This window comes from Lycorma delicatula, chromosome 5 (assembly GCF_047948215.1).
Source record: "Lycorma delicatula isolate Av1 chromosome 5, ASM4794821v1, whole genome shotgun sequence".
NCBI classification, from domain to species: Eukaryota; Metazoa; Arthropoda; class Insecta; order Hemiptera; family Fulgoridae; genus Lycorma; species Lycorma delicatula.
This window is the reverse complement of record NC_134459.1, coordinates 72,410,895-72,433,915: the sequence shown is the minus strand read 5'-3', so window position 1 is coordinate 72,433,915 and position 23,021 is coordinate 72,410,895. Positions and strand designations below refer to the sequence as shown.

Below are 23,021 nucleotides of genomic sequence, written 5' to 3'. Positions count from 1 at the left end.
AAAGGATCCAGATACAAGGAACTGAAGACCTTCATGTTGTAGATGCACAAATCTTCATTTCAATTGAAATATAAATAGAAAGTAAATATTTTCTGTTCCTTATCTGTTTTCATTAAAAATAAAATAATAATTTGTTATTTAACACTGTGAAATGAGTTGTAGAGTTGTATGATACTGTATTAAATTGAATTTCACATTGTTCCTTACCTGCATGCAGTTTTTTTAAATATGCAGTTAAGTACAATCCAAAACAAAAAATTGTAATCATTAAATAATGATAAACTTTATTTTATATCTCCAACTGTTCTAAAAACAATATTTAAGATTACTTAATTTTTTTAAATTCTTTGTTCCTAAGTAGATTAATATCTCTTTTCAGAAGTTGTTATGACTTATTTATTAACTCTTACATATTAAAATATAATTATTACTCATTTTTTAGTTAATTATCTTGACTTAGGGTATTTATTTATTAAATAATACATACAGGTAACTATAATTTAGTTTTTTTATGTTATCCCAAGTCAGCTGGTTTGTTTATAGTTTTTTTCTTTTTGTTTATTTTGTAGAGCCGTTAAACTGACATGTTATCACATAATAACTCATCATTTTAGATCATTTGGTATAAATAATATAATGAGAAAAAAATATCATGTAACCATATTAGCATCAATCCAATCCAAATACTGCGTAACTCTTGTATATACTCCTGGGTAACCTGGTTCTCCACATTTATTGCCAAATGACACAATTCCAATCTGCATCCAATGATTATCTTTTTTCAACATAAGTGGTCCGCCAGAATCACCCTTTTAACAAAATAAAGTTTACACGTTAATTTAGGCCAGTGTTTTATTAATAATGCTTTTATTTTGAGGCTAATAATAAAAATTGAAATAATTTTATTGTAATTTAAATCTTATTATGATTTTATTGTTCTGGTTAATAATGGTCATAAGTTACAGCTTGTTTGTGTCTGAGGATCAAATAAAATTATAAAAATGTTCACCCTTTATACCAGGAATCATTTGGTTCTCAGACAAGATTGATTTTGATTTCATCTCTTAAAAGTAAGTTTTTTCCACATTGAAATATAATTCTCAATAGCTAAACAATGTAAATTGTCTCAATATTAATGTAAATTATCTCAATAGCAGAAAAAATGTAAATTTCAATTTTTCATATCCTCAAGTACTTATTCAGTTTTGATATGTTTTTGTTTTTGTCAAAAATCGAACCTGATTACAATAACTAAAATAAATCTCTTATAACCAAATTCTTTTGTTGTACATGGAATTTCTCAAGGAGTAGCATCCTCAGTGATTACTTCAAAGATTTGTTGATCAAGAATATCTCGTACATCATGTTTCTCAACAAGTGGGGTGTGCAGCCCTAGGGGAGCATAACACTAATTGAGGGGTGCAAGCATATTGAAAAGAAAATATTATTAAAAAAATTTATTAATTTACTGAAAGAAAAGCAAACAAAATACATTCTGACATAATAAATAATAAAATAAACGTTTACACTGATGTAATCCACTTATACATCGGATTCTATCAGTACCGCAGAATGTTTTTAATAATTAACTTATCAATACTAAATTAAAAACAAGCTTAATAATTATTACTGACTCCCTTGGACTTTTCTTGCAGAGCAAAGTTTTTCGAAGGAAGGTTTAATATTAGAAATAGATATGAGTTTTTTTTTAATGTTTAGCTGAGCCCTATATTTTGTCCTCAAAGCAGCCACTGCAAAAAATCTGGTTTTGCAAAAGTAGGGTGTTGAAAATGGTAATAGTATATGCAGAAAACTCATGTTTTCAATGCAGAAAACTCATCATTCACCCTTGCCCAAAATTCAAAGACTGATTTATTACTAAATTGTCTTTTGATTTCGCCATTTGTGTAGAAGTCTATGAAGATTTCTTCTTCGGAGAGCTGAGAGCCCTTCGGGAGGATTTTGTATGGATCCCTAACCTGCTCATTACTTGCTACCAAGCTGTCAAAAAGAAAATACTTTTTAAAATTCTTTGCCAGCATATCTAAATGATTTTAAATTGTTACAAAAACAACTTTCACATGTTGTTCTTCAGCCTTGTAAGTTTTAATACATTCATCCATGTTTGCAAACATTTCTAGGTTTTTTGCTTTAAATTTCTGCTTCACAATTCTAATTTTCTACAAAAAGCATTAATTTTATCACTCATATCCAAAATATGTGCTCCTTGGAGTTGAAGATTCAAGGTATTTAATTTCTCGAATATGTCGACCAAAGAGGTCAAGTCCATCACAAATAAACCATCTTGAAACTTCTCGACTTCCGGTCGGTTTTCCTCTTGTAGAAAAATGGCAATTTCATCTCTTAATTTATAAACACTTGCAAAAACTTCCCACATGATAACCAACTTGCATCACAATAAAATAGTAGCGCTGAATGTACGGCACCCATGTTTTTACAATGTGCAGCAAAGATTCTTGATTTAGGGATCTCATTTCTATATAATTTACTATGGTTACAACTGTCATTAGCACAATATTTAGACCAGGACTCATTTCTTTGGAAGACAGAGCTTCTCTGGGGATCATGCAATCTGTCCAGGCATACTGTGGATATTTTTTTTTCACAAGTGCTTGTATACTTTGAATCTTCCAGACTTTGAACGAGCGCTGTTGGTGCATATTCTGATGCAATTTTTCCACTCTGTGTTCGCCTTGTTTATAAAGTCATTTAAGATAGCAAATAATGCGAGTGCTGTTGCTTTGAATTCTATTGGTTTGCAGAAAATTAGTTCTTCTACTGCTGACATACCATCACAAAATCGAACATAGGCAATGAAATGAGCATCTTTATTGCTATCTGTTGCCTCAGCTGATGCATAGATCTTCAGCTGTATCACCAATTTGAAGGGCAGCAGTATCATTTGCAGTATAGACTGCAAATTGTTTGGCAAAATTATCTCCAAACATGGTTTCTACAATCTCAATTAGAACTGGCAAAGTAATCTCTTCACCAGTGGTGTAAGGCTTCTTACATCTGGCTGTTTTATAAGAAACTTTGTAAGAGGCAGGTACAGCTTTTTCATTCACTGACAAAATTTAAAAAAAATGATGTTTGCTTTTCATATGATCTTAATTTTAATTCTAAGAACTCTGGGGTTTCTTAATGTACTCTCTATGAAGTGTTTCCAAATGTTGTTTAAGTTTATTAGGTTTCATGCTGTCTGCTGCCAAAACTTTTGAGCAAATGACACACAGGGAAATGACACACATTTCTTCTTCATTTACTTCAGTACTGACAAACCCAAAATTTAAGTATCCTTAGAATATTTTCTTGATTTTATTTTTAGAACAACGCTTGTCTATGCACTTGTTGCTTCACTATCGCCTAATGCTCGCTTACACCTAGTTAAAAATTTATCCATGATTCTGTACTGCCATGAATTGCAATTAACATGCAAATTACAACATACACCTTCATGATAGATTCGATAGTGATGGAAGGATAGACTCAACTGAGACTGGCTGGAATTAAACGAGGAGCAGCATTTATACAAATTTCTACAGACGGTCACGCAGATGTTCCAGAATGTTTGAGACAAATCAGTACTTCTCGCAAAACCACAAGAATATCTGATATGATGGGCGTGACAGAGAGCAAAAGAAAGGCATCGATTCTGGTTTTGTCAATGCAGCAGATCGTGTTGCCAGATATCAATAAATTTACTTATTCTTGTAATTTGTGACATTTGTGATTAAGGTCAAAGTATAGCTTTAGTGTCAAAATACTCAAAATACATTATTCAATACAATATACATTGTTATTGTATGATAGGGGGGGGTTGATGAAAATAATGATTGAAAATTGGGTTGCAAATACTGGAAGGTATCTAACCCAGTGGGTTGGTCTACTGGTGAACGTATCTTTGCAAATCAGCTGTTTTCAAAGTCGAGAGTTCTAAGGTTCAAATCCTAGTAAAGACAGTTGCTTTTACACAGATTTGAATACTAGATCATGAATACTGGTGTTCTTTGGTGGTTGAGTTTCAATTAAACACATATCTCAGAAATGGTTGTCCTGAAACTGTGGAAGACCACAGTTTCAGGACAACCTTCATTTATACTCATACATATCATCCTCATTCATCCTCTGAACTAATACCTGATGATGGTTCCAGAGGCTAAACAGAAAAAGAAAAAAGCTATAGATATCTACATAGTGACTATATATATGCGTTATGTGTGTGTGTGTGTGTGCGCACATGCCCGTGCGTGTCCATTCATGCATAAGTTCTAGACCAATTTTCCAGTTTTAATAAATTATTATTTATTTATTTTTCACTGATTGTTAAAAAATAAACTTGTCACTACCTTTTTCTTTTTCTTTTTTTAAATTACCTGTAGGAGCTATAAAATATTAGCAAAAAATATAAAATATGCTAATATAGAGTGTATAAAAAAATGAATTTCTTAGAGCTCATTTTCACTTTTTTTTTACAATATTTGAATTTTTAATATTGTTTTAGTACATCTGTCAGAAAAAAAATGCATATTTGTAATTCAGTTGTCTTTCTTTTCTCTTTGATTTCTTTCTTCGTTTTTGTTTGAAAGACAAAATGGAGTAAATAGGAAATAATTATAATACAATATAAAACCTTATTATCTCAAGAAAGTTCAGAGTCACTTAGTATTTCATAGATTTTTTTTTACTGACCCTAAAATAAAATAACTTGTATTACTTTAATACATTATCTGGGACAATGTTGCAAGCACTCTGTAATTCTGTAAAATATCATAACTTATGCTACCTATAAAAAGTATTCATGAATTATATTTAATTCTTTGCTCATTTAATATTCTTTGTTCAGTAAACAAAAGTAGTTGTGATAATGTATATATATATATATATTGAATGAATAATGTTATGAGTATTTGCCAACAAACTTTGAATGTTTTTAACTTTAAATTTTTTTTATTTTCCATTAAATCACAAATTAAAAATCATATTATAATAAAAACAAAATTAAAGCCAATTTTTGTTCATAAATTTTTTTTAATAAATAAATAAATAAAGCTCTTTATACAGTATGTAAATTGAGTTTAAAAAAACAATTCTTGTTAATGTGTCCTTGAATTTAAGTCATGAATAGGAATATCTGAAGATGTTTTGGATGGATGCATATAATAGTTTGCAAATCTGTGTTTTTTTTTTAACTTCTTTATTTTACTGTATTCAGTTTTATACAATTTTTTTTTATTTAAGTGAATAAATTTGATGAAAATTACTACTACTGTTCAATAAACACATACACGTATCTTGGGGTTTTATGGAAGACTTAATAAGTGCATTTGATATGTGTTGCTAGCTTATTAAAAAATAATAAAAATAAAAATCAGTTTTATTGAAACTTAGATAGATTTTTTATTTTTAATACTGTAATTTCATATTAGTGTTTTACATATAATGTATGAATTGTGAAAAATTGTTTCAGATGTTTTATCATATAAAGAATGATCTACCATTAACAGATGTATATTTTACATTTGATTTATGTGTATTTTTTATATAAAAGTAAAAGATTTTGTTGTGAGAGTAATTTTAAATTATTTCCCACTGTATTCTTTCTATAGATAAAATATGTATATGTAGTGTGCCACATCCATGTGATTTTAGACAACCTGACATGAGTTGGCTGTTCATTGAAAATGGAAAATAATTTGTAAATGTCAAAAAAAATCTTGTTCTGTTTGTAAATAGACTTGATTTAATTCATTACGTTTTGCAAAAAATTATTCTAAGAAATTCTAATTTTGACAGAATTTACCGAAAATCATTCTGAATAAAACTTTTAATTTTTTAAATAACAAACCTAACCAAATTCACTTAATATAATTCCTTAAAAACTCACATCTCAATGCTTTCTGTCACTTTTGTGGAATCTTTTAGAATTGATGTTTCTTTTTTTCATTCTGGCAGGCATATTATTATTGGTAGGTTTCTTGAGTTATGAACACATATTTACATACTAGTCATCACTGTGTACAATTTGAACTGTATACATTCATTTAGTACTACATATTGTTATTGTTTGTTTATTTATACTTCTACATACCAAAATGTTTGAGTGTCCTATGATATTTTTGGGTACTTATAGAAAATCAGTGTTATTAATGTTTATTGAGAATTTGCGTCATAAGAGCACTGCACACTTAGAATGATTTATTAACCACCTCATAGATGCAAATCACAAATCTAGTTATAATGCTTCATGTATATACCTAAAAAAAGATCACTTCTTAACAATATTACAAAATGCAAATATGAAATATATAAATAAATACACAATGACATACAAAATGAACAGCTAGTTCAGATCTAATTTAATCTTTGGTTGCATTGTAAACAGATATCTTCCTAATTCTAGAAAATTGCCACAGGTAATATCAGACCACAGTGAACAGCAACACTAGTCACTAAAGGAAGCAAAAGTGGTTGAAAGTATTATGACTATAAGATATTTTAAATACAAGGAAATAAATTTGGGTTAGTTTCTCATTAAAAATAATTTTCCATAATTACCACCCTCAACAGTTGAAACACAAAACCAGTTTAAAAATTTATAATAATGATTATTATTGTTAGGTATTTGATTATTAGAAATAGTTATTTTTATAAAAATAAATCTTTGATTAATATACCTGGCATGCATCTTTCCCTCCTTCCTTGTAACCAGCACAAATGAAATTTTCTGTTATTGGTTGAAAATATGTTCTGTCACATTCTTCATTCTTCCACACTGGTAAAGCCACTTGCCTTTGTATTGTACTCTCTTTACCACCTATAAAATAAAGATATACACTATTAAATCATAAATATTGCTGAAAGATCAGCCAGAAAGCATGAATATGATAAGAATACATAACATGCATTACACAATTTATTCACATTGGTAACTACAAGACAACCTTTTATTACAGACACCCTCCTTTTTTTAGGATGAGGAATTTCTTTTTTATGGCAGATGAATAATGGCAAGCAGACCAGTAATCAAACCCAGAACCTTCCAGATTGAAATTGGTACTCCCCCTCCTCATCACAGAGATTGAAAATGAAAAAAAATATGTATTACAATCGTCTTTCTATTAACTGAATATATAATTTTGCTTTTAATATTCTCATATATACTGCCACCATCCAGATATTGTAAGTTTTAAAATCTGCCTATCTGACCAGATTTTTTCTTAGGTACATCTAAGATCAAAATCTTGTAGTCAGATTAAATTTTGTTTTAAAATGCAATGAATGGACACATCCAAGTAAATTGTACTATCATGAGCATTGGCTCATGATACCTCAAATGTAGTGAGAAGTACAATTACTTCTCACTATAGTTTATTTGTTTAATAATGGGGCAGTCATCATGACAATTTATGGTTTTTGTCCATAAGTTTAGGTTGGATTTATTTCTTTTTTATAATTAAGTTATTGAATTGAAATTGTTCATTATAACCAAAAATGATAAAAAATGAAAATTTAAAGAATTTACTTTTTATAGTTCTTCTTTTATTTTTATAGAACTTAAAGTTTGAACAACCATGAGAAGATGGTCTTAAAAGTTTTGTTAATATAGTCTATAATCAATTTTATTTTATTTTGATAAATCTTCTACATTCTACACACTTAAAAATTTCATAAAGAATGTGTGAACAGTACTACCAATTGTTGGTAGTAGTCCATCTCTATTAATAATCCTCAAGCCACAAAAAAAAATATTGAAATAAGTGTTATTCCGTAATTAAAATTAATTACTTACCATAGTATGTAGTTCCCCAACCCACAACGGTTGGATTCTGTCCAATAAATGTATCATCCCTGAGCCGATGAGGAGGTAAACATACAGGAATAACATATCGTGATCGCCTAACAGGACGTTCTAATACCATCACAGCTATATCATTATAGAATCCAACCCTGCTGAATCTGGGATGTGCTCGCACTTCTGATACATGGTATGTTTGAGGAGATGATGGTTCATCATCTCGGCGAAGATCAACGTCACCCAATCGCACAGTAAATTGGCGAGCATTAAAACTGTTGATAAGAAATGTAACAAAGAATAAATGAAATTTTTTTATTACTCATAAATGAGTTATGCTAAATTTTATTGCTGTAGTATGCTTTAAAAATGTAAACTTTTTTATTATTAATAAATTGAAACGTGAAATAATGTAATTAAAAAAAACTGTTACAAAATACAATGTGCACTTAAAACATTATAAGTATATTCAAAAATTTATTTGAGTGTTCTGCCTTACTAATAATTCTCGGTCAATTAATTTAATTTTGAGTCTATAAATTGCTTTTTTTTTCTGTTTACGATATGTTCAAAGAATGTGTGTGATTTAAATTGTGTTTTTTCATTTAGAATATATTTTTATATTGTATATTTCAAGGTTTTTTTTTGTAGCTGATATTTTTGTAAAAAAATTTCATATTATCATTGATGTTTACGCTATGTGCTTCATTTAAAGTGAAATCAGTGATGAAAAATATGTTAAATAATTTTTGGTACTCTTTGCATCATTGTTAATAGCTACATCTTATTTGCCCTGTATAGACTTATTACAGCCTCGACTGTTAGTTTCTATACTCAAGGCAAACAAAATTTGTTAGATAGTTTATATAACTTTTTAACTGCTAATGTGTACTTTGTTCTATTTATTTATTAATTCAGTAAAAATAGGTAACAATATTATGGATGATAATGAATTTTGTAACATTTGAAAAATGCCATGGCTAACTAGGACTTTAACCCAGAATCTCCTGATGAAAGGCAGAGGTACTACTATTACTACTACTCTGCCATTGAGATCAGTGGAATAGCAATTTCAAAAAAAGTTTTAATCTACTTTCTTCAGTTTGTGGATCCTAAACAAAGTTACTAAACAGCCGGTCTTGTTTACATTCATATATTCCTTTGATTTTTCCATATATTCCTTTGATTGAACCTCATCTACTAGTAATACAAGCACTCAAATTAAAAAAATATTTTAAAAGATTCAAAATTCTTGAATTTTTACTTCATCATAACAGATAAGTTTTCTCATGTGATGATATGGAATAATTCAAAGTCTAATGTTTTATGTATCTTATTACCCACATCTTCATTCATTAAAATGATTAAATATAATTCAATTTGTGAAAAAAACTAGTTGTAAAACATTACTCTCAGAAAATATAATGAAATTGTGCTTCCAGAAGATCTTTTCATTACTATTTATAGAGAGGTCTTTTGTGTTTGTGTGTGTGTCTCTCTCTCTCGCTCTATCTCTCTCACACTCACTCACTCACTCTCTCACTCTCTCTGTGTGTTTTGTGTGTATTTGTTGTGTGTGTGTGTATGTGTGTGCATGTGTGTGTTGTTTTTGTTGTTGCTTGTGACCCATTTTGTAGTGATTACAAATTATCTTTTGTTAATTATGCAACTGCGTAACTTATATTTGTTGTGGTCTTTCATTTCATATGTTCTTGTCCAGTTCTTGTTCATTTTTAAAATTCATCAACTGCATATAATTTGCATTTTAACTTAGTGTATTCTCTATCTATAAAAGGATTTGCAGTCTGTTGTTATGTGTAGTCATATACACCCTGAAATTTCTGGTTGAATGTGTATCCAGTATGCTCTGTTGTATGACTATTTTAAAACATTTACCATCACCACTACCATCACTGAGAAATGAGCTGCTATTAATAGTTATAAAAAGATTTAGAACACATTTCATTGCATTTGTAAACAGTTAACCATTATTTGAGTTCATATTTTTTTCCAGGTTATAATCTGTTACTCTATTCCATGGTTAAATTTCAGCCTTACATTTATATTAGATTAATATATTTCCCTTTTTTTATTTAAAACTATTCAATATTCACAATTTTAGTAAGAGTTAATTCCAATCACCAAACTGTTTAAAAAATGCTGTACACAATTCATTTATAAGTTGAGTTTTTTCATACTTACGGTCTTTGTCTGGTGTCTCTTGTACAGTGAGCTGCTGTTAAAATATGCTTCGGTCCAATTAATGATCCACCACACCAGAACTCAGTTCGACGTGGACCATGAAGAAATATAGCTGCCATCCATGGCCATCTTCCTGGAAGTGCTTCGTCTCCACCAACAACTCTGAATTTGGCTACTTCAGGTTGTCCACAGTCTTTATAAATTTCATAAAAAAATTATTATTTTTATAGGTTTTTTTTTATAATTAATTATACTAGATTTTTAAAATTTATATGACAAATTACTTTCTAGCTTAGTAAAAAAACTTATCTTATTTTACGAATCATTAACCTGACTGCTTATGTGTTTATAAAAATAAAATTAAAATTAAAATCTTATTAATTTTATCTCATAATGTTGAAAAGCATTTTAATATATCTAGACATTCTGAGATATCCGTATTTACCAATATTTTACTCATGGAGTAGGAAGTTAGGTAGAAGAGTAAGTACATCAGATAAACACATATTATGCACTATATAACAAATAAAAATTTTGATTCTCACAGATTGTCTAGCAGATAGATATTCTCAATATACTACTTTTTTTGTTTAGTATAAATTTATAATTTTACATTTGTATTTACAAATACCAAGTTATTTTAATTAGTCTTGAAAGCAGAAAATATTTTGGAATTAAGTGTAAAGGTAATTAATTTATTGATCAAAATGACAGGGGTGATTTAAACTTGAAAGATTTATTCATTTTCTAAGTACATACTTCAAAAGGATTTTTTCTGAGCTGTAGACCAGGCCAGTGGGATCGTATGTGATTCATCACTGGTATTGTAATCTTTGTTTCTAATGGTAAAGGAGCTAAATAACAGCTCCAAAAAGATTATCTACAACTATATTTCCATGAATTTAGAAAGCAAGTTGTTTTAATTCCTATTTTTAGATTGATAAGTGTTCTAATTACAAGGGACTTGAACATCATACAGTTTAATTTGTTATCTTAATAAAAATTATTTCTCATCCTACATAAAATATAAAACTAGCTTTATAAAATAAATTCATTAGCTCTGTGCTGCAGTGTTAATCTAAATTTTTGTTGACTAAACTAATATTTATATATAAATCATAAAATAATACATTGAATGAAAAGTGAAGTAGATATTTGAAAATTTTATTATATTTCTATATTAGTTAGAATCATTAAAAACTTGATTTTTTTCTAAAAAATGTTCTGCTTTTTATTTGTATTAATTTGATGAATATTACCTTTTAATTCTTCATCATATTCTTCATCAAATGAATTGTTAATCTCTTTCTTTCTAGTTTTTTTTCTTTCTTGATAGAAGTTAAGCTCAGATGAAAGATCATCATCTTCATCCTGATCACCAACATCATCATCATCATCATCTTCTTCATCTTCAAATGAGTCATCATTGTAAAGTTCATTTGATTCATCAGAATCAATTGATTTTGATTCACCATTCATTTTTCGGTATTTAAAGCTTAGTAAATTCGTTGAGTCTACATCAAGTTTATTATCTTTATTGTCTATAAACATCATGATAAATATATATTAATTTCTTTTGTAGTATAAATTTTTTTAAATAAATTCATTCCATTCATTCAAGCAGTGTTTTCAAAGCGTGTTTTTCATGGGTGTAGTAGATGAGCAATTTTATTTTTTGGCAGATTCACAGAAGATTGAACAAGCAGAAAATTAATTAATAAAAAAATTTGTTAATTTGATAATTTAAAGCTAATAATTTTTTTTTCAACATACTGTAATTTTTTTTTTTTTGTAAGATTTTTATCATTTCTTATATTTATATTTTTCTGATAACTTTTCTTTTTTTTTTGAAATTGCAACAATTTGATTTAAAAGCAAATTTTAATACTACTTGTCTCTAATGTTACAATTAAAAATAAATATTAACATTCCTTGAAAAAATGATTTTTTAAGCATTTCATTGATTTTAATATTATACTGTGTAAGTGCAATAGCATTGTGATTTAAGCAATCAAGTTAAATAATTTTAGCATGAATATGTGCTTAAAGTAGAATTTTCAGGTTAGATGATATATATAAATAATAGTATGTATAAATAAACTGCTTGCCCTTCTTATATATTTCACTGATAATGAATTAAAATATAAAATCCACTTACCAAGAAATCTTTTTATGCATTCAAGTGTTTTCGGAAACTAATTCCATCTTCAGGAACTTAAAATTTTTTATATTATTTTTAAAAGAACTAAAACTTTGACGTCATAAATAGGATTGTTGTGTAAAGAATGTAAAATATATAGCAGTGACCATTATGTATTTAAAATTGTGTCGCCTTAATATCCTGTCACGAATGTCTCCACTATTATGGTAAAATGGGAGGGAAACAGTATGATCAACTCTTTCTGCAGTTATTGTTTAGTACTTGCTTATATATCATTTTCAAATCTTGTTTGTTTATTTATTAATTTGTCATTATTTAGATATATATGGTAATTAATAATGATAAATTAATAAATGAACAAACAAGATTTGAAAATGATGTATAATATAAACAAATTCTAAACAATAACTATAGAGTGAGTTAACCATACTGTTCCCCTCGCATTTTACCATAATGGTGGAGACATTCACAATGACAGGATGTTAAGTTGACACAATTTTAAACACATGATGACCACTGTTATATATTTTTCACACTTCACATAGCAATTCTACTTATGACAATAAAGTTTTAGATTTTTAAGAATATCTTAAAAAATTTTAAGTTCCTGAAGATGGAATTTGTTTCCGAAAGCGCTTGAATGCACAAAAAGATTTGTTGGTAAGTGGGTTTTATATTTTAATTATTTATTGTATAATCATACTAATGGGCCATGTTTGATAAAATTATTATGAATTAAAAATCTTATTATTTAATAAAAATATGCATGAAACTCTGTGGCAGCTTTAAGGACTGTGTGGCTGCTGGAGTATTCTCAAAAATTAGTAGACAATGAATTTTTTTGTTCTTTTAAAATTAATTTTAATATTATTTATTTATTGTTCAAGCAACAACAAGCTTATGCCAAAGTTTAGTCATTTAGCCATAAATGAATTTTGTAGCCTATAAAAAATACAAAACCTAATTGGAAATCAAACTCAGAACAACTAGAAAAAGGCAGACACTACCACCTCACAGTGGAGTTAGGAAAGTATTATTTAGTACTTGTGACAAATTGCATTTTACTAGAATGCAGTGTCATTGAAAATAATGTCAACCTATGGTTAGAATTAAGAATCAACATTCTTAATATTTTGGTAAGCTAGGTTCTATGAGATACTACGTTAAACTCTTTAATTAAGATCATTTTTTTTTTTTCAGAGTTTCAAACTAATGCTATTTTCATGAATATATAAGACGAAATCGCTTAGTATGAATAACATGTAGCATCTGAATGTGGAATGAGACATATACCTGTTTGAAGCAGTAGGCTTTATGTTTATTTAACCAGCTAACATCAACAAACTGTATTGAGATAGCTCTCACTTTTTTTAAGCTACAAATCAACTACAGGAAAGGGTGCTGAACCCCATCATCTTCAGTTAGTTTGATTTGGTGTAAAATTTATCTTCATTACAGCTAGTATTGTTGCTGATGGATATTTTTATCAAAAGTTTTGTCATTCACTGCAAAATTATCCTAATCATTAGTAGATATTATATATTATATATTTGAAAAACAGAAGTTGTACCTTCATTATATTCATGTGTTACATTAATGGTAAGTTCTCACTGCTTCAAGTCACAAAATAACAAATTGTCCATCCATGTTAGAAATAATTTATTTATTGTGTATGATTTACAGCATGCAATGACATGTTCATAACCATCTTCAGTTTTACTGTCATCGTTGAATTTTTTTTTATTGCAATATTTATTATTTCAATGACGCTATACAAATAGTGTAACATAACACAGTGATGTAATGAAACACAACTTTCTTATGATTTAATGGTTATATATTCCTTGTAAAGATTATTATCAATCACCATTACAATTTAGAAACATCCTTTAATGCACTTATAATTGTGCTTATCCTTTCAGTTAAGAAATTTTTTAAATGTTAAATTTGTCTGAATACAGAAACATTAATCATTTTTTTCAAAATCTCCTTCAGCTATTTTTTTTATTGTAATCTACATATCAAAGTATAAGTAAGCAGAGTCATAGAGTAAAATTTTGAAAATGTTTAAGCAAGTATTCTAGGTTCTTTTTACTGTTGTATAAACGATGTGTTGGATAACACAATTTTCAAGATTATTTATTTTTTTATTTATTTAGGTAAACCATATTTAAAGAAAAATTAGTAATTAGGTTTATCATTTTCCAGTGTTTTCAAACTGTTTTTTTCCAGTATTTTCATATGCTACAAATCATTCATCTCATCCTCTGAAGAATGCCTAACAGTGGATCTGGAGGTTAAAAAAAAAGAAGTATTTTCATACTGGAAAATGAACTGAGACCAAGGTGCCCTGTAGTTTACACAGGGCCACCTTGCTTCTATATTGATATAAGAATAACACAGGATTCTAATGATAACACTGTATTGTTTTATGTCATTTGAAAATTATTATCAGATAGGTATAAGATGACAAAATGGCAAGGTTGTCACGCCAACCTCAATTTTTTCCCATTCATTGAAATAATATTATATAAGTAGACAGTTCATTTAAGAAAGTATTATGATGGCAGAATACTGGCTGGCCAGTTTGGGTAATAATTGATAAGCTAGCTTTGAAATCAGATCATCTCAGGTTCAATTCTAAGGAACGGTTTGACACTATTTTTATTGACATTTCATTAATTTTATCTTCCTAATTAAATATATTGGCATAAGTGTATTTCAATGTCATAATATCAAAATAAATTTTGAACTTATGAACAAAAATTTTCTGAAACTTAAGATTTGCTGAAAAGATTATTAGAAATGTTAAAAATAATTAGTTCAATATTAGTACAGAATTTGTCATCTAATTCACAGCCATTCACTATGGAATAATGTTTGATTGTGAAAAAAATACTCAAATAGCCTTTTTTGGTGGGGAGGGGAATGATTATAATTAACAGTTAACATTCCCTTCCTCTTATCACTGATATGACTCCAATTTAGACGTTTAATATTTTCAATCATATTATATATTTTATTTATTTTCTCCAGTAACCAGGCTAACATTTGTGTACTTAATTATAGATGAATCCTTACAGCATATGAAAAAATGTTACACCAGACCTGGGTGAGAACCCACAACCTTTTAAAGAGAGGGAGTGATGCTACCACTATGATTTAGCATATATTAACCTAGGGTTAATTAACCTATGCTATTTATTTTAAATTACATTTGATGTAATGTTTTAGTCTTTAAAATATATTTTTGAGTATGGAGCTTATTCCTCATTAAAAGAATTTCTGAATTCTCACTGGATATTTCATCACCTTATCTGTATCTTGTTACAAATTAGAGATTTCTTATCAAGTAACAATTCTTGGTACTTACCAAAGTAAGTCAATTTTAGCTAAACTTTCTACATAAATCCTGAGTTGCCAAAGTAAATATTTTTCACCGAAATTATGGTTGAATTGAAAACTTTTTATTGAGTATTATACTTTTCTTGAATAGTAATATTAAAGTTAAATAAGTCAATAAGTTGTTATACAAGTCAGTTTATTGGAAGTATGATAATTTATTTTAGTTATTATAAACTATTGAAAATTGGATAACTTATTTAATTCATTTATAATATTAATATATCATGAAATAGTCAAGTAACTTTCAACAGAAGGTATATTAATGTTTGTATATATATCTTGCTTTTTATTTCTTATTTTCTTTCAATAAGATAAAAAGAGGTCACTTTTTCTTTTTATCCAGATTAATTGAATAACTTTAAAATAAAATTAAAATTAAATGTAATTTTTAAGTTCTGAATTTAAATACTATCATTTTGTTTGTATTTTTCTTTTGCTTTCAAGTTTATGCATTTTTACCTGTTCTTAACTTATGTCTCCATTTTCTTTTCGATAATATTCATTCAACCGGTGTGCACTCAAAAGTTTTTGTGATAACTGTATAATCTCTCTCCCATTAGACACAATGTTTTGACTCTATACTTTAATTCAATGGTTTACCATATCTACTTGCGCAATTCATTATTTTTTTGACCAACTTTTTTACCTAAAAGTAGTTGCATGATTTATGTGAGGAAACGGGTTTACATAGGTTTATAATAATACTAAAATGTGATAGTAAGAAATTATATTTGTGACATTATTTTATTTTGAATATTGTTTAAAAACTCAGATGAATGAAATACAGGATTGAATGTGGTATTTAATAAATTTATAATTCCTCAATCTCTTATCCCATCTTCTCTAGAATACCATTAGGTAAAAACTTACAGTATTAATTAAACTGTATAAGACAGTATTAAGAGTTTTACAACTTTCATGTAAAATATTTTGAAATTCATTGAAAATAATTTTGTAAATGAAAAATAGTAAATTTTTAAGAGCAGTTGTTTACAAAATGAAGTATTTTTAAGTTTTCTGTTGAGTCATTTAGATTTTATTATAGAATAGACGCAAGAAAAAATCAGTGACATAAATTATTTAACATTGATTGATTTTCTTATGTTGAAAATTATAGAATACATTCATTTTGTTAATCATAGAGCAGCAATATGAAATGACAAGTCACATGTTACTCGTGACTGCCAGTTTGTGTAATCCTACATCACTGAGGATAAAGATCATTTTCTTCTATAATAATGTAAATAAAATGTCTAATTTTTTTAAAAGCTTTTTCATTAATTACGCTGAGTAGTAAAAAATCTGTTTACTCAGATTTTACATTTCAAGTTTTGAATTGTTCAGATTAAGGCATCTAATATGCTAAAGATATATGTTTAAGATAAAAATAATTCTATTATGTGCTGAAATGTGCAAAAGCATCTGCTGTACATTTAATAAGAAGTTTAAAAGAAAGTTTTTACATAAGTTACACACAATGCATTTTAATTTCAATATAGAAATATTATATAATACATTACAATACTATCTCAGTAATATTAATAACAGGTTATTTACAGTTTTCTGTACAGAATATAAAACATATTTTACTAAAAGTTATTTTTTTTTATATATAGTAGCATTCAGGAAAAAAAATATATTTTTAGAGTGTTTTCTTAAACAAATATGATTTACTGGAAAAATAGCTTATCTGAAAACTTATTTATGGCATTTCTTTTTTATCTGAAAAATATAAACTGATTTGGACACTTTAACCCACCTATTTTAATGAGTTGAATAACTTGGCTATATTCAGGCTGATCATTCCTTATTCAGTACCAAGAATTGTACTTAGTTGTTGGTTGTTGTTTACAGGTTACAACAACATTTACCTTCAGTTAAAATTAAATTTTGTTTTTATAGGTTATTATGAAAAAAAGGACTTCTGAATTTAAAATTATGCATCAATATTAGTTTTTAGAGCAAGAAACTTTTTACTTGTTTGTTTGTAATGTCATGAAAAAGCTGTTCACATTTGAGTGAATTAAAATAAATTACTTTAATCTATTAATTACAGTAATTGTTAAAAAAGAGTTTATAATTGATGTTCACTAAAAGCTTATAAAACAATTTCAAGTGGCATTTGAAGCTTAAGTGTTTTTATTATGCAGACACCAGAACAACTTTTACCCTAATGAAATATAAAAACTATTTAATTTTTCTTACAAAAAATAATTGTGCACTTCATTAGTTCTTTGTAATCATAGTTTCAGTTCTGACAGTTCCTGATTGTTTGTTCTACCAGAATAGTATGAATAAACAACAATCCATAATCAATAACAACAAATTATTCAAACACAACTTGATGTGAGACTAGCAACTCTGAATTTTATTTCTGTTTTCTTTCCTTATCTAGAGATTGATGAAATGAATTAGCTTGTAAGATTAAAGATTAGAATTTAGAATTTAACTACCTCTTACTTTTGTTTTGGTATGACATGTATGCTTAATGTAGCAACATATAATACTACAGAGTACATGTCAAATTATTAGTTCAATTAAAAACTATATTTAAAAAAAAATGTTTTTAAAGAATGTATTAGGAAATTTTTGACAAAGAGACGTGAATTATTACATTTTCAGTCTGCAATAAGAAGCCTACAATATAAACTGAAAAAAATTTTGTTATGATTAAGGCAATATATTTTGGGTTTAATTTATAAGTATAGTAGTATATTCAGGTGAGACTTATGTAATCAAGAATTTTAATCAAAGTAAAGGAATTATCAAATATTTTTGTGGTGATGCAGCCTTTTTCTAGCTAATCAAAGAACTTCAAAGAACTTTAATATTATGATTTATTATAATTACCTTCAGTGAATAACGAATTTGGTGAAGATGTCACTGGCTTGTTTGAAATTAATAAAGGTACACTTGTAGCTGATAATACGGGTTGCACAGGTGATGGTGATGGCTGAAGAGGTGGTAAGGTTGGTTGTACTATTGGTTGTGGACGTCTTGTTGTCGATGTTGTTGTTGTGTGTACTAATGGATGATCTGTTGTTACATCAAATATTCCAAAACTGAAAAAATTATGAAAAACATAATACGTTTAAATTTTTATATTCAGTGATAAAGGTTTTGCATTACATAACTAACAGAGTATAAATGATAATATGTGGTATGGCATACTTTACATAATGAGTATATGCTGTTAATCATATTCATTGTTAAATGATTTAACTTTTTTTTAACAGTATTCAATCATAAAATAATAATCAACTCTTCTTCTTTCAATGGTTATTCTTTCTTATGATGCAAGAAAGAAAACTACACTACAGTAAATGATTATATTAAGTAATGGGTTTTTTAACTAGTGAAGTTAAAATTTTTCTGAAGAATAATACTTCCTGCAAAAAAGGAAGTATTAGGCTTCAACAAGTATTCAGGCTACAATGTATACTAAATTGTTAGATGCAAAATGTTTTAACTAGTTAAAAGTCTCATCATAATTTTTGAGAATTATGAAAACTTTTGATTGTCACTTTTAAGAAATGTATACAGATATTTTGGAATATAAAACAATTTTTTTAAAAAATTGTATCTAAAAAATTTATTTTCTTGTTTGTTGAAGGTCAATATCTATAACTACGAATACATATCACTCATTAATTTTTCCACTGTGTTGAATAAATTGGTTAAAGCTTGAAAACTTTATCTTAATGCTGGACAAAATTAATTTTATTAATATAAACAGGCACTTAATTTTACATTTTTTTAACACTTCACTATTTTTTAACAATATACAATTATTTATGATATTTTTAATTCTGTAATCAAGGTGTTTCAACTTTTTTGTTAGTAAACTTCTTTTTTACTTTATATTTTCTAATTATAAGTAAATTCCGTACCTTGGATCAATTCTTTCTTGATTGTTAGAAATAGCTCAAACTACCTTTCCTGATGACTAACCTCTGCTGACTTATGGCTATCAGCTGACTATCATAATTTATTAATCAGTTTGTTGATGGTAAACTGACCTGTTTGTTCAGTATAGTGTGTACTCATTGTTTCATTACAGATAAAGGTGATGAAGATTTACTAATTATGGTGCCTGATTACTAATTATGTAATCAGTCAAAACTAACTTAGGTATTAAAAAATATTACCATTTTATACCAACATATCATCTCATATTATTCTGGGAATTATCTTATATAGTTTCATTGTATTAAAAGTTCATTAAATTCCAGTTATCTTTCCCAACAACTAAATTTATGTAAATCTGAACAGGAGGTTTTTAATTGAGTGGTGAAAGTAAAATTGATCGGTCATTCATTAATTGTTCTGTTTTCTTGAACAGATTTTAATTATGTATTAAATAATCTATCGAAAGTTGATTCTGTAAAGAATCTGTCACTTTTTAAAAAATTGTTATCACATTAATGAAAAACTTTTTCATCTAAAAATCTTATTTTCTTATTAAGGATTAGTGACCAAAATTCCTTTGATTTAGGACATGTATTGAAAAAAAAATCATTTATCTACTGTAATACATTGTTACTGACGCAAGCAAATATATATGCTTGTAAAATTTATGTAATTCTGAGTATACTTCATTTAAGCAATCATTTATTTAGAGTTTATTTTTGTATAAAAGTCATTTTTCTTTTCTCACCATTAAGATACTTACTTTACTTACTTTCTCACCAATAACATACTTTTACTTTCACCACATCCAAAATAAATGATAACGTGCCGTTAAAACTGACAGAAAACCCGTTACAACTGACACATTTACCCACAACATAACTAACCACCCTATAGAGCACAAAAATGTAGCTTTCTTACACATATTACATTGCCTATAACACACATCTTTGTTGTAGCTTGCTGTTAGACAAAAGGTAGATAAAATTATGAGGAAAGTCAGAAACAATCCTAGTGACAGAAAATACGTAACATATATCAGTCTGTAATCACACTAGATTGCCAACATTTTTAGGAAAGAAGGTTACTGTTTGTTTTTAAAATTGTTAACAAAATACACACACTATACTAACATAACAAAATGTGAACTAGTAAACACAGCAACCCAGAATTATATAAACTAAACTGCTGTGCTCACACTAATATTACACTGGAAATATAGAAATTAATGATACAACTACAGAATAAAATTTTGGAGAACTCATAAAACCAGAGCATATATGTGAAGACATTAACCAAAACACATAAATTTTATATGTAATAGGTAAAAATTAAGATATCAATATACTTGAACAAAGAATTTGACAAATATTATATTAAATAAAAAAACACTGTACGTTGAATAATTTATTATTTGATTACATACTTAAAGAATTTCCTAACATATTTAAGATAGGCACCATTAAAATTAGCAATTTCAGTAACTTGACTGAAGAAGGTGCTGCCAATTAGCTTCAAAAACTCCTTTGAAATAAAACTTCCAGTTTTGAAAGTGGGTTGCTCAATTTTTAACAAATTTGAAGTGTTAATACATTCTATGATGCTGTACAACCAACTTAAGGATTTTTTTTTTATTTGTTACTTTTGTAATTTTTTTTAGAAAAAAATTAAATGAATCAACAATCTCTTAAACTTCATCTTTGAGATCATGAATTTCACCACACAGATCCACACAGAAATAACGTACACTTCACTTATAAAAAAAAAAATGCTGCATACAAAATGTATTTTGTTCACCAGGTCTTATCATCTTTTCATTCATTCATTCGCACCATACAACACACATTCAAGACAGTAAACGTTTTACACCAAACCTTTATTATTTTTATGTTTTATTATTAAATTGTCAACAAAAAACAAAAAGTATTTATTTGACATCTTAGAATGAAGGATTTCCTTCACCCCATACTAACATCACATCATCCATCACCAGTACATTTACATTATAAACTTTTTTTCAGTTTTATAGGATGAACAACCAGAAAGATTATTGTTGTTCAAACGTGAAAAAAATAAGAGAGCTGCACTATAGTTTTAATTTAAGCAATATATTAGTTTTACAGTTAAACAAAAAAAAAGATGAAAACTATTAAAACAACAAAACAAGTTTAAGTAACCATAAAAAAACAAGCAGACAAAATAAAAGATAAAAACACTCAATAAAAATTAATGAAAACAAACCATCTGAGTGTAAAAATCTAGATTTAGCACAAAATTCAATGGAAAAAACAAACAAATGAAAAATATATTTAAAATAAATAAGTACAACAACATAACTAACCACACGTAATAATTATTTATAAAATTTAAAGTAATCCAATTAATCCCATCTAAGTGGAAGTGTAAGGGTTACAGTCTGAATTAAGGGGAAAAAATACTATGAAAATAAACTAAAATTCTTACATTAGTCAAGTAGAACTTTAAAATTTAATCAGATTTTCTATTTCAATTACATTATTATCTAAATACCACATATCTGCTAGATATTAATTTAAATGCAATCCATACCACAAAATTTACACAATCACGAAAAAATTGTAAAATTTTACACAGTAACTATCTATAGACCTCAGTAAAGCAACAACAATAAGTAAATAATATAATTCTGTCATATCTAATATTATTTAAAAACTGTGAACAGTAATATTCTATACCCTGTGATAAGCTTACCTTTTTTTCCTAAAAAGGAAAACCTTTAAATTAATTTTAGATTATTGTTACATAATTTATTAAAAATAAAAACTAAATCTTAAAAAGTCATTTTATCTTAGGCTGACATATTATGTTGTAAATAACTTTTTCTTTTTGGTTCAATACATGCAAATATTGCTATATTTTAGAAATTTTTTTTTTTATCAAAGTGTGGACATTCGTAAAAATATAAACGTATATCGCTGTTCATGAGTCATATTTACTAGCGTGAAATAAAAACTGATAATCCACTTTTGTATCCTGTAAACAAGTTGAAACTGAACTTTCGAAGCGGCCGTAAGATGTATAATTATATTACAGACCGGAGTTAAAAACTATATAATAAGCAGGTTGTATGTAAACACATAACTTCTATTTAATTATGATTACAAACTGAGCGATAAAATAAGACCCCTTTATTTATTCACTCATTTATTTGTTTGCTTATTTACTACCAAAGGGCAAGAGGAATTTTTTTATTATGATAATGAAATTGTGAAAAAATGCCAAATCCTTGCTTTGAATTCAGCTAAATACAGTAACTCCCGAACTAATGGTACTATGAAATGAAGGTACCGCTGGGAGCTTCGAATTAGGTCGGAAGCACGTGTTTAGAAAATTTCTTAAGGAACTCCGTTAATAAATAATGAATTCTCCAAGTGATATATATATATATATATTTTATAAAAAATTATTTATATAAATTTTTTGAAAGATATACATATATATGCCTTTGCTTCTTTTAAAATTATACCTAATTATTCCTTTTGAATCTGG

General features: G+C 27.3%; 1 protein-coding gene across 1 annotated transcript in view; it reads right to left on the bottom strand.

Moving 5' to 3' along the window:
• Positions 1–636: 636 nt before the first annotated feature.
• Positions 637–23,021, bottom strand: part of LOC142325689 (uncharacterized) — an 80,956-nt gene continuing 58,571 nt past the window's right edge. Inside the window, exons 5-10 of the mRNA XM_075367721.1 lie at positions 18,435–18,646; positions 11,278–11,559; positions 10,019–10,211; positions 7,814–8,091; positions 6,699–6,838; positions 637–809 (exon numbers count right to left, since the gene is read on the bottom strand). Coding sequence (XP_075223836.1) covers positions 651–809; positions 6,699–6,838; positions 7,814–8,091; positions 10,019–10,211; positions 11,278–11,559; positions 18,435–18,646 — 1,264 coding nt within the window. The 3' untranslated portion in view covers positions 637–650. The remainder of the gene's footprint in view (positions 810–6,698; positions 6,839–7,813; positions 8,092–10,018; positions 10,212–11,277; positions 11,560–18,434; positions 18,647–23,021) is intronic.